Here is a 12,614-nt window from a genome sequence, read left to right on the forward strand (position 1 = left end):
AATTCTGTACTTTCTGAAAATTGCATTAGTAACTCATTTATCAACGAGTTCAAAGCACTTTGAAAAAAAGCACTCTTCAAAGCACTCTTTGAATATTTAATAATTCCTTCCTGAGTTTGTTGCAGCCAGAACAGAGCTTTGTATACTATTCTCCAAACAAATTCTTCTCTTAACAGAATAACGGAGTGGAAAGGGACCTTGGAGGTCTACTAGTCCAACCTCCTCCCACAAAGAGATCCTATATCATTCTGGACAAATGGCTGTCCAGTCTCTGGACAGAGGGCCCACAACTTCTGGTGGCAAGCAGTTCCACTGGTTAATTGTCCTCACTCTTAGGAAATTCCTCCTTAATTCCAAGCTGCTTCCCTCCTTGATTTGTTTCCATCTGTTGCTTCTAGTTCCTGCCTTCTGGTGCTTTGGAGAATAGCTTGACTGCCTCTTCTTTGGGGCAGCCCCTTAGACACTGGAATACTGCTAACATGTCTCCTATATGTTCCTTCTTTGAAGACAACAAGCATCAAAGCCAGCTAGTCCTCTGTTCTTTCCCATCCCTGCTTCCACCAAGCTATCCCATTGCAATGAACAAGGACATTCAATTTTCCAGCTACTAAGATTGTTAGACGAGCAAGGACAAAAACAGCCAGGGCTCCTCGTCAGTCAACAGGAATGTTAATTTACCACCAACCTATCAAGTACTTAGGAGGCTTGGCAGCCCAAGTAAACAACAGCCAATGACTTAATAGCCCGCCATCAACACCCCAAACGACAACTAAGAAGCCATGCCCGACACCATATAAATACCACACACAGAGCACACAATTTGTCAGAGAGAAGTTCCCTGAAGATGGGTTCCAGCACGAGTCAGAAAGCTTGCTGTGAGCCCTGAAGCCATCTTTAAGCCTCTTCAGGGTTGCCATTGCGAGGCTGGATGGAGCTGTGGGAAAGGGAAGGGGGAGTAGAGATAGCTGGGGGAATATGTAGCCAAAATAACATTCTTTCTTCTGGGAACTAAGGACACTCCCACTGTTGTGCCCCGCCAGCGGCCAGCGGAACTGGCAGCAGATTTGGACAGTGAGAAGGTTGGGGAGGAACCTGGGCCAGTCCTGGAGTCTGGGGAAGGCTTGGAGGAGGGCTCTGCGTCGGAGGCAGAGACGCGGCCAGGGCCGTCCAACATTTCCCAGCTGCCTATGGAGTCAGAGATCAGTGGGGCAGAAGAACAGCTGGAGCCTCTTCCCAGTGTGCGCATGCACAGAGCTGCCAGGAGAAGCTGCCAAGGGTCGACTCGGGAGCAAAGGCAGAGGTGGACGGTGAATGGCCCCTCCCAGAAGGAATAAAGAGGAGTGGGGGTTTGCAGAAGACCATTAGTTCGATTCATTAGGATGAAGATCTGTTCCTGAGTTCTTGCCAAGTAATTGCAGCTACAGTGTGGCGTTTGGAAGATATCGGCCTGGCAACTCTCTAAGCCTAATAAAGGTCTGTAGTTGTGAACTCTCTTGAAAGACTGCTGGCCAGGACTTTGCTGGAGAGGAATTCCCTTTAACCTAAATAAAAGGGGTTTGATTGGGACGAGGAGCCGGCTTCGTGCTTTTGAGAAGCCTAGGTCACCAGCACCTGCAGGGGTCTGGAGGAGAGTCACCAGGGGAGGGAAGTGTGACCTGATTGGAACGTGATGGTTGTGTGTAATGAGGGGAAGAACTTTGGACTTTGTATTGGGTGGGAAAAACCCAGGGGACTTCAGAGTCGGGTTTTCACCAGCTGTGCTAATGTGACATGTGTCCACTCATAAAATATTTCTACGGTCTTTTTAGAGTTGCCAACAGAATGGGAGAGGGGAAAGGGGTTGGAAAAAGCAGTGCGGCAGCTTGGAAACTGAAAGTGCATTCCATAAACGTTTTCAAATATGGCAACTAGGCGACTGAAGTTTCTGCCCCACAAAGATCTAACTGGAGAGCATGATTGGTGACTCTGGGCTATGGAAGGGTCTCATTGGAGAATATGAATTATGATACACCCAGGGGGTGAGAGGGGGGCAAACCAAGGTCAAGGGTGACAGTGAATTATGAGTCTCGGCTGCACCCAGGCAGTGCCGGACATGCTAACTCCCAATAAATCCTTTTGAAGTTTTGGAAGTTTGGTTTGAGACTCATGATTTAAATAAGGGTAACTGCCAGAATCCTGACAACATGCCCAATAAATGTATACTTTGAGGAAGCCTCTGGCCTTAGAGTTTTGATTCCATTTGGGCTGTTACTTGGAACCAGGGGGTAGGATTCAGCCGGTTTGAATTGGTTCGGGAGAACCGGTAGTTCTGGTGATTAGTTGGCCTTGCCCACCCTTTCCTGCCCCCAGTTCGTCCTTTATTTCCGTGTTTTGCAGCCTAGCTGATTTGCACGGCACAGCAAATTGCTGCGTCTCAGCTGTTGTGATGACCAGGCGCATGGCACAACAACACAGTTGGATAATCAGTAGGAGTTCCTTTATTAGCTCCAACTTTGCCCCCAATGTCCTGGTTACCTTCTGGGCTGGGGAAAACTCTCCCAGGAACAGCCTTTGGCTGCAGAGAATCAAGTCCAAAACTTGGTCAACACAAACTGTAAGTCCAATCAAGGCAAGATGAGGTAATTAATGCCACAGGGCAAGAGAAGGAATTGCAGACGTGAAGGAATGGCAATAACTCAACACGGTTGGGAAGATGCCAGGAACGCAGATAACCGAAGTCAACACAAGATAAATTCACGTTTGTTCCCGGCAAATGCCGCTCTCAGCATGCATTTTTTTAAATTCTCATTCCCAGGTGTGGCTAATGAAGGGAATCAGGGCCCTTTCCTCCCCCGTAAGCCAGCAACCCATGTTGCTCCCTTCTCCGTTCCTCCCTGCGTACCCTAGGATGAAGAGGGGGTGGGCCTGGATCTTCCTCTGAACTCCCTCTCCCTTGTTCTCCTCTCCCCTGCTCTGCCCAGCTGGACTTTGCCCTTCCCCAGTTTCCTCCACAGCCAACAGAGACACACTACCACTCCCTGCCAGCTGTTCATCTTCCTCCTCGGATTCAGACTCCGACAAGGGCATGACAGCTGTTTTTCTCACTGGGACTGCAACAGAAGGTAAGTTTTAGAGCTGCGTATAGGTGGTTTTCAAATGCTATGCGCATGCGCAAAGCAAACCGGTTGTTATACCAGTTGAATCCCACCACTGCTTGGAACTCTGACACTTGGAAGACAAAACTTCCGGTTCCAGCAACTGACTCAGATTGGATTTTGCAACATTATCCCGGGACACATAGATTTGACCTTCATTTGTAAACTAACTTCCACCCACAACCAAGATGGCTGATCCGCCTTCACCTTATACACGTCATGGGAGCCGATGATGGCATCGAAGAGGGTGTATAGATCATTGAGCAGATCAACCACCTCAATGGGGTCACTCATGGCTGAGATGGTGGTGAAGCCCACAATGTCGCTGAAATATAAGGTCACCTCTTCAAAATATTCGGGTTCCACTGGTGCCCCGGTCTTCAGGGCCTCAGCCACAGAACTGAAGAGATGGCAAACAGAAAGTCAGTTGAGCCTTGAAAATGCCAAATAAACGTTAGGCAATTTTGCAAAAAAAAATATTGCACTCTGGCAACCTAACAGCTTCCAAAATTGCTTGATTAGAGGAATTCTTAGCCAGCATATTGCATTTTTCAATAGATTAACGTTAAGAGTTAAGTTAAAAGTTAAATTAAAAGTTATTTTAAAAGTTGTTAAGTTAAAAGTTAAGTTAAAAATTGTAAAATTAAAAGTTAAATTAAAAGTTGTTGAAAGTTAAAAGTTAAGTTAAAGGTTGTTAAGTTAAAAGTTGTTAAGTTAAAAGTTACGTTAAGTTAAAAGTTAAGTTAAGTTAAAAGTTACGTTAAGTTAAAAGTTAAGTTAAAAGTTAAGCTAAAAGTTAAATTAAAAGAGGTTAAAAGTTAAAAGTTAAGTTAAAAGTTAAGTTAAGTTAAAAGTTAAGTTCAGTTAAGTTAATAGGAAGTCAAGGTCTGACTAACAGAATAACCACCCTCCTGGGTGAAGGTCTTTTGGATTTCGAGAGAGACTCACGGGGGCAGCATCTGTGTTAATAGCCTGTCGGTCTTCTGCTTCTCGACTTCCAGCTCTTCAGTCCTTTCCCGGATCAAGTCTTCCAAATTGCTGGAATATTGTTCCAGCATACGTAGCATGGAGTCGATGATGTTGGTCTTCCTTCCTTTGTTGATGCTTTTAAACTGTGGGAGAAGAAAGGGAAGAGATCTAGAAGCCGACCCTGTTTTTATCTCTCAATATTAAATTATGTACGTAATATATATTTAATATAGTAAAGGGAGATTAGATAACAACAAAATAACCGAGGTGGAAGGGACCTTGGAGGTCTTCTAGTCCAACCTCCTGGTCAAGCCGGAGAACCTAGACCATTTCTGACAGATGGCTGTCCCAGTCTCTTCTTGAAAACCTCCAGTGTTGGAGCACCCACAACTTCTGGTGGCAGGCTGTTCCACCAGTTAATTGTCATCACTGTCAGGAAATTTCTCCTTATTTCTAAGTCGCTTCTCTCCTTGACGAGTTTCCATCCATTGCTTCTTGTCCTGCCTTCTTCAGGGGCTTTGGAGAATAACTCGACTTCCTCTTCTTCTTTGGGGCAGACCCTCAAATATTGGAAGATTGCTATCATGTCACCCCCCCAAGTCCTTCTTTTCATTAAACTAAACAAGATGGCAGGTAGGTAGGTAGGTAGGCAGACAGACTATCTATCAGACAGAGAGACAGACAGAGAGACAGACAGATAGAGATAATAGATAGATCAGTGGTGATATTCAGCCGGTTCGCACCGGTTCATGCGAACTGGTCCCAAGGATTTGGCATGGGTCACCGAACCTATAGTAACTTCTGGCTGTCCACGCCCACTGCCCAGTTGCCCAGTCGCCGCTCACTCACTTGGCCCACTTGCCTGATGCTCGCCTGCCCAGTCATTCCTTAAGATCTTTTTCACCTCCCGACAATCTGACGAACCCAATACAGAAACCTGATGATGGCAGATGAGATTCTGCCGAAACGTTGCTACAACTTAGCAATGGATGGAAAGTAAGAAAGGAGAGAAGCAACCTAGAACTAAAGAGACAATTTCCTAACAATTTAATCAGTGGAACGGCCTGCCACTAGGTTGTGGGTGCTCCATCACTGGTGGTTTTTAAGAAGAGACTGGACAGCCATTCGTCTGAAAGGGTATAGAGTGTCCTGCCTGAGCAGGGAGGGTGGGGGTCGGACTAGAAGACCTCTAAGGTACCTTCCTTCCAACTCTTGTTAGCCTGCATGCTGGCTCCTTCCCCCTCTGGCCACCACTCCTGGGCTCAAGTCACCTGATCAAAGACTTGATTGATGTGGGGTCTCCTGTCCGGTTGTTCGCTCCAGCATTCCTTCATAAGCTGGATACACTCTACCGGCGCCTGGTCTATGGAGACGGAGGGGCGGCAAAGAGGAGGGGGTTTCTCCACCTTCTTGATGATCTCTGAGCAGACAAAGACAAAAATGCTCCCGTTGGTTCTCGTCTGGGTGTCCTCAGCACAAGTCCCATGGCCGTCTTGGAGACCCCAACAAAGAAACAGCCCAATTCATATTAGGAATTGTGAAAAAAATATAATATTTCTATCAAGCTAGTCCTTGAATTAGGATTATCACCATTTAATGACCTCATAATCCCTTGCTGGGTGGAGTCTGAATGGAGCTAGCAGAGTGTTTACTGGCCGGATGCCCTTCCTGTCGCCAGTGTGGAGTTTTGTTCAGCAGATATACTCTCATTTTGCCTCTACCTAGGATCGAACTCACAGCCTCCTGATTGTGAGGCGAGAGCTCCACCTCTAGGCCACCGCACCATTCCTGAATTATGGCTATCATGGGGACTGGAATTTCCTTTGCTACGCAAGCAAGATGCGGATTGAAGGAGTCGTGCCAGATTTTACGACCCTTTTTTTTGGCCCCGGGTTGTTAAGTGAATTACCGCAGTTGTTAAGTGAATCAGGCAGCCATTAAGTGAATCCAGCTTCTCCTGTTGACTCGGCTTGTTGGAACCTGGCTGGGAAGTTTTACCAAGGGCGGTCATGTGACTCCAGGACATTGCAACCATCCGAAATACAACACAACCGTTGCCAAGCACCCGAATTGTGTGACTGACAGGGTGTTGTGATGGTTGTAAGTCCCAAAGTCCAGGCAACTGGACTTTCTGGCTTTTCTTTGGGAGACGTGTTTCACTTCTCATCCGAGAAGCTTCTGCAGCTGTATGTGGATGCTGAGGAATGGAAGGATTTATATTCCTTGCTGGCAGCTGGTCATTTGCATTATTTTAGAGAGACGGCTGATGCCACTTGGAGGTTTGCCTGTGTCCTGAGTGGTGCAAATGGGTGTGGAATCCACAACACAATCCTTTCCGCACTTCCAAGAAGGCTCCGCACCCATTTGCACAATTCAAGTGAGCATGAGGACGCAAGTTCTTCTGGATTCGAACCCCTGAACCCTGGCAAGGAGAGGACAACCCACCACGGCTCAATCCATCATCGCTCCCTTCTTAAATACCTTCGGGGCTCATATCCAGCATACAATAAGGCGCGTCGCGGCAGATGACTTCTTGAATGATGATGGAAATACTGTAAATGTCTCCCCGGAAGCTGCCTTTCCGTTCCAGCGCTGGATTCCTCAACAATTCTGGTGCGGTCCAGAAACGGTCTGGTGGAATAAATTGGGGGGTTGGACTAGATGACCTCCCAGGTCCCTCCCAACTCTGTTGTTCTATTCATTCTGTTTTCTAAATGAAAACTGTTGTGCTCCAGCATACAACTTTATATACTGTGGTTGCCCTCTAGCCCCATCTAGTGGCCAGAGAGACAAATATGCCCCAAGTATATTGTTTGAAGCTGATCCCACCCATTTACCCATCCACCCACACTCTCAAAAAAAGTGCATGCTGGGAAGCCAGACTCCATTTCCTTTAACATTTCGGAGGAGGCAGAAACACAAGGAAGCGTCCATCTTAATCCGTGGCATGTGGTCATCCAAGAACCCACCCACATCCCACACACAGAGCATGGCTGGCGAGATTTAAATTGCTTGTGTTTGTTAATTGTTATGTTCAGCAGTAACCCAATACTTCCTATCTTGTATTTATCCTCATTGTATGTATCCTTGTTTTCCCCCAGTTTCACCATATCCTGTTCTTCCAATAAAGCATCCAAATGCACGTACACGGTCTGTTTTATCGGAGGATAGATGGGTTTAGCTGCACGTTGAGCTTCATACAGACTAACGTGTAGTGGGGACAGAACATACACAAACCATCATAAAAGCAGTTGAACCAGCCAACCAGATTTTGGATCGTGTGGCCCCCGGGATGCCATAAACCGTTGCAGGTTTGAAAAACGGTCTTGGGTGACTTTTTTGCAATTTCAAAGGGTCACTAAGCAAATTCTTGTCAGATGATATAGCCTAGAGATATTTTATCTGCCCATCTCATTCCCGTTTTTCTTCTACTGACCCTCTGGCTTCGTCGGTTCTCGGACCACTTTCTGCGCCTCCAACAATTCGTTGTATCCGTGATCCGTGACTTTCAGGACAAAACGGCCGTCCACTACGCAATTCCGAGACTTCAGACGGCCGTGGGGGAATTCCTGGTGGTGCAAATACTTCATGCCCTGGAAGAAAAAAAGAAGAGGTTGAGTGGGTCTTAGGCACGTCGCAATGCAGGGAGTCCTCGTTGAGCGACCCCCAGTCAAGCACTGGTCACTTGAGTCCTTAAGTGAAACGAAAGCACGATCCTTAGTTTCCCTTTGCGTTTCGCAGCCGTGGAGGCTGTCATGACAGCTAGTGCTTGACGTACAACCACAAGGGAGCCCTAAATTTATGTTGCAAAGGGGAAACCAACCGTTAAGTGAATTTTGTCCCATTTTATTACCTTTCTTGCCACGGTTGTTAAATGAATCACTGCCAATGTTAAATGAGTAACATGGCTGTAAAGTGAATCTGGCTTCCCCATTGTGACCCCGGGACACTGTATAACCATCGTAAATGCGAGTCAGTTGCCAAGTGTCTTGAACTTTGATCACGTGGCCACGGAGAGGCTGCAATGGTTGTAAGTGTGAAACACGGTCATAAGTCCCTTTTTTCAGTGCCTTTTGAACTTCGAACGGTCACTAAATGGACTGTTGTAAGTCGAGGACAGCCTATATGAGGATTGGTTGCGAAGTTATTTTACCATCAACATTGTTATCAACTCATAAAATATTTCTATGGTTTTTTTTTACCAGTTGCCAACAGAAAGGGAGGGGGAGCAGCGCGGCAGCTTGGAAACCGAAAGTGCATTCCATCAATAGCTTTTCAGAGATAGTAACTAGGTGACTGAAGTTTCTGCCTTGCAAAATACTAACTGGAGAGCATGATTGATGATTCTGGGCTGTGGATGTGTCCCATTGGAGAATATGAATTATGATACACCCAGGGGGGTGGGAGGGGGGGAAACCAGGGTCAAGGGTGACAATGAACTATGTGTCTCAGAGTTGCCTACACCAAGGCAGTGCCGGACCTTTTAACTTCCAATAAATCCTTTCAAAGTTTTGGCTCCAGACCCATGATTAAGTGCTGGAATCCTGATAGCTGTAACTATGAACTGTTGTTGAACAAGGCGGTCGCTAAAGGAGGACTACCTATTCTTACAGTCACTAAAGGAGGACTAACCTGGGTCTACACAAATCATAGTCTCAGGAATAAGACATTCTGGTCAGACTTAAACCATATTTTAACTTATCAGTGGGTCTTCCTTCAAGTCCTCCGGTGACGACTGAAGGAAAGATCCACGAATTCTCTAGCTGGCTCATCCTTGATGCTCCCAAAGTTGTCCGCTTCTACCAACTTCGAAGGCCACCAACCCAATTTCTCAAAGCGAGTGAAGAATCCTTATCCCAACCTCATTTTACTCCTAAACTGGATCTCAAAATAGTGCTGTGGCTTGTTGGACCCTCCAGCAACTCAGGGCAACCTGAGATCTCTGAGGGGGAAGAGGGAATGGAGTTGGCAGAGAGAGAGAGAGAGAGGGAGGGAGGGAGGGAGGGAGGGAGGGAAGGAGGGAGGAAAGGAGAGAGAGAGAGAGAGAGAGAGAGAGAGGCGGAGCCTGAGCCGTCCATCAACCCTGTGGGTGATGAGGTAAAAGAGGAACAGCTGGTTCCAGTGCACATAGATGCACAGAAGGCAGAGGAGAGGAGAGCAGTGGAAATCTATGGGCTGGTCCTTGGGACGGAAAAGTCATTGCTGCTAACAAAGCCCCACCCTAGATCTGCGGATAAAGGTAGGGACAGAGATGAACAAAATGTGGCAGACAACTAGTCCTCTCCCGCACAGACGGACTTGTTAGCCTGCGGTGAGAGAGAAAATTTTTGGCTGGGGCTGCCGGAGGTCCTCATTTGATGTCACTTCAGAGGGTTTGTCATATCTGGGGGGGGCTGGGTCAGAACAAAGAGCTAGATCTCTTTCCCGGGCACCTTGATAAGGTCCAGCAGCAAAGATGACTTGAACATCCAGTCCAGCTTCATGTCGTCGTTACGGAGAAGATCTTCGAGACTCCCTCGCGTGCAGTGCTCCGAGACCACAGCAAGAATCCCGGCGTCATGGAAGAAGCCCACAAAAAGGTTGACATTTTCGTGCCGCAGGTCCCGCAGCTGAATACGGGGAAGAATAAAAAGAGAATAAGAAGGGAGAGTCCTTCCTCAGCCAGGTATGGCGGGAATGGCTAGAAAAGTTTCCTCGTTCCTTCTGTCAGAAGACCTTCTGAAGACCTTCAAGTCCTCGTCTCTATGTGCTTCTAATGACCTTGGTGGAAGATCTTCTCCATCTTAACCTCTTGTCTCTATGTGCTTCTAATGACCTTGGTGGAAGACTTTCTCTATCTTAAGGCCTTGTCCCTATATGCTAGTCCTTCTTCTCTGTCTTAAGCTATTGTCTATACATGCTTTTAATGATCTTTCTAGAGGACCTTCTCCATCTTGCCTTGTCTCTACATGTTTCTTATGGCCTTTGTAGAAGACCTTCTTCTCTGTCTTAAGCTCTTGTCCCTACTTCTTCCTAACTACCATTGCAGAAGACCTTGCTCTACCTGCTTCTAATTACCATTGTCCTATAGCAACCCATTTTTAATTTCATGTCTGTATAACTGAACCTCAGTCTGTTGCTTAAAGAGTCTTAAGGCTTCCCTGATGGCCCTGAGATTAGAGTAGCGCCTCCCCACTTACTACAACACTGTCCAAGAAACCAAGAAAGACACACAGAGTTACTTCTAACCAGTTTCCTTCTTTGCTCTTCAACTATAGACAGAAATCCAGCTAAGCTGAAGCAACTGCTTGCATTTGTCAAAGATAGATTTTGAGAACTTCTAGGAGGTATCTCGACTCTTCCTCCCTAAACAAGCTATCTAAACTTTCCTGTCTCTTGGTCCTCTAGAACGCGGCCCCTCCCTCCCAGGAATCCAGACTATGTTCCGCCGCAGTCTGGGAGCAGCCTTAAGGTGGAATAAAAATCTTGGTGGCCTCATCGGGGCTTCTCTCGTAAGAGAACAGAGGCCGCCAAGGGGTGGTGGTTGAAATTCTACTGGCCCGAGGATGGTGAGGAGAAGGCCCCAACTTAGTGGTGTGGCGAAGGCCCCAAACCGGGGCAATTCTGCACCCCTTGTGTCAACTAAAAAAATATCTCTTTGGTCTTTTTAGTTGCCAGAAGAAAAGGAGTGCGGGAAAGCAGTGCACTCCTTAAATGCTTCAGATAATCGCCTTGGCAGTCGAAGCTGTTGGCACGCAAGATTATTACTGGAGAGCACGATTCAAAAATTTTAGCAAAGGGTTCTCTGCTAGGTTGCTGGGTGGGCGTGACCATGGCGGGTGTGGCCTAGTCGGCCTCCCCGGGCTCCAGAGGCTCTCTGGAAACGGAAAATGGGCCCAAACTTCCAGTTCAGCCTGTTTTTTTGTCCTTCCCGAGCCTCCATGTGGGTCCTCTGCTTACCTGCATCCAAAACGGGCCACGTGGGGACTCCTGGGAGAAGCAGGGTGGGGTGGGCCAGGGGTGGGATTTAGGGGTTCTCCAAACTGCACAGAATCTTAGCTAGGTATCAACTCATAAAATATTTCTCTGGTCTTTTTAGAGTTGCCAACAGAAAGTAAGGGGGACAATGTGGCAGCTTGCAAACCGAAACTGCATTCTATAAATGTTTTCACAAAGATAATAATTAGGTGACTGAAGTTTCTTGCCGAGCAAAGATCTAACTGGAGAGCGTGATTGATAACTCTGGGCTATGAATGTGTCCCATTGGAGAATATGAATTATGACACACCCAGGGGGTGGGAGGGGGGAAACCAGGGTCAAGGGTGACAATGAATGATGGGTCTCAGAGTCGGCTGCACCCAGGCAGTGCCGGCATGTTAACTCCCAATAAATCCTTTTGAGGTTTTGGAAGTTTGGCTCGAGACTCGTGATTTAATTGGGGTAACTGTCGGAATCCTGACACTAGGGGGGGGGTCTCTCAAACCCCTGCGAATCCCTGAGTGTAGGGAAGGGGAGACACGTCCTGGAGGCAGAGTAAAGAAAGGAATTAGCCTGGAGTCATTACATTCCCATAAGCGGTTCAAGCACTCTTGAATTCTATTAACTCTTACCTAGGGTCAACTTAGCGCTGACTATTAGCTGATTAGATCCTTGTGTATAAACATGAGCAATAAACCAGCTTAACTGGAATTTAATGTGATCCTTCACATTCACCATGCTACCTCTTGGCAGAAATTTCTGGACCAACGAGCCAGAGCAGGGTGATAATACAGGTAAGTCCTTGACTTACAACCTGCAGTCGAGTTTCACCTTTCCCCTGCTAAGCGAGACCATCGTTAAGTGAATTTTGCCCCATCTTATGACCTTCCTTGCCGCCGTTGTTCAGTGAGTCATGGCCATTGTCAAGTGAGTAATGTGGTTGCTAAGTGAGTGGTAACAGATAAAGATGACAGATAATCAGAGTTGGAAGGGATCTTGTAGGTGATCTAGTCCAACCCCCCGCCCAAGCGGGAGACCCTACACCATTTCTGACAGAGGGCAGTCTAATCTCTTCCTGAAAGCCTCCAGGGATGAAGCTCCCACAACTTCTGAGGGCAACTTCTGTTCTATTCGGTTGATTGTTCTCCCTGTCAGAAAGTTTCTCCTTATTTCCAGGTTGAATCTCTCCTTGTTCAGTTTCCATCCATTATTCCTTGTCTGGCCTACAGGTGCTTTAGAAAATAGCTTGACCCCCTCCTCCTCTCTGTGGCAGCCCCATAAATATTAGAAGATGCTATCATGTCTCCCCTGGTCCTTCTCTTTACTAGACTTAGCCAAGCCCAGTTCCTGTAACCGTTCATCGTATGTTTTAGTCTCCAGTCCCCTAATCCTCCTGGTTGCTCTTCTCTGCACTTTTTCTAGACTCTCAACATCTTTTTTATAAGTGTGGTGACCAAAACTGGATGCAGTACTCTAGGTGTGGTCTTACTAAGGCTTTATAGAGTGGTATTAGTACCTCCCTTGATCTCGATTGTATCCCTCTGTTAATGCATC

General features: G+C 46.9%; 1 protein-coding gene across 5 annotated transcripts in view; it reads right to left on the bottom strand.

The window, feature by feature from the left end:
* GUCY2D (guanylate cyclase 2D, retinal) overlaps positions 1 to 12,614 on the bottom strand; it is a 46,185-nt gene that overhangs the window by 9,722 nt on the left and 23,849 nt on the right. For all 5 annotated transcript variants that reach the window (XR_015745883.1, XM_087946778.1, XM_087946777.1 and 2 more), the window contains 6 exons: positions 9,536 to 9,712; positions 7,540 to 7,696; positions 6,585 to 6,734; positions 5,375 to 5,523; positions 4,083 to 4,246; positions 3,342 to 3,534 (listed from right to left, as the gene is read on the bottom strand). Coding sequence is in view for 4 of the 5 variants with exons in the window: in XM_087946778.1 (XP_087802904.1) it covers positions 3,342 to 3,534; positions 4,083 to 4,246; positions 5,375 to 5,523; positions 6,585 to 6,734; positions 7,540 to 7,696; positions 9,536 to 9,712 (990 nt within the window). In the remaining variant the exon portion in view is untranslated. The remainder of the gene's footprint in view (positions 1 to 3,341; positions 3,535 to 4,082; positions 4,247 to 5,374; positions 5,524 to 6,584; positions 6,735 to 7,539; positions 7,697 to 9,535; positions 9,713 to 12,614) is intronic.

Source organism: Notechis scutatus, chromosome Z, assembly GCF_049901735.1.
Source record: "Notechis scutatus isolate UNSWTSFEM ecotype Mainland chromosome Z, rNotScu1.2, whole genome shotgun sequence".
Lineage (NCBI taxonomy): Eukaryota > Metazoa > Chordata > Lepidosauria > Squamata > Elapidae > Notechis > Notechis scutatus.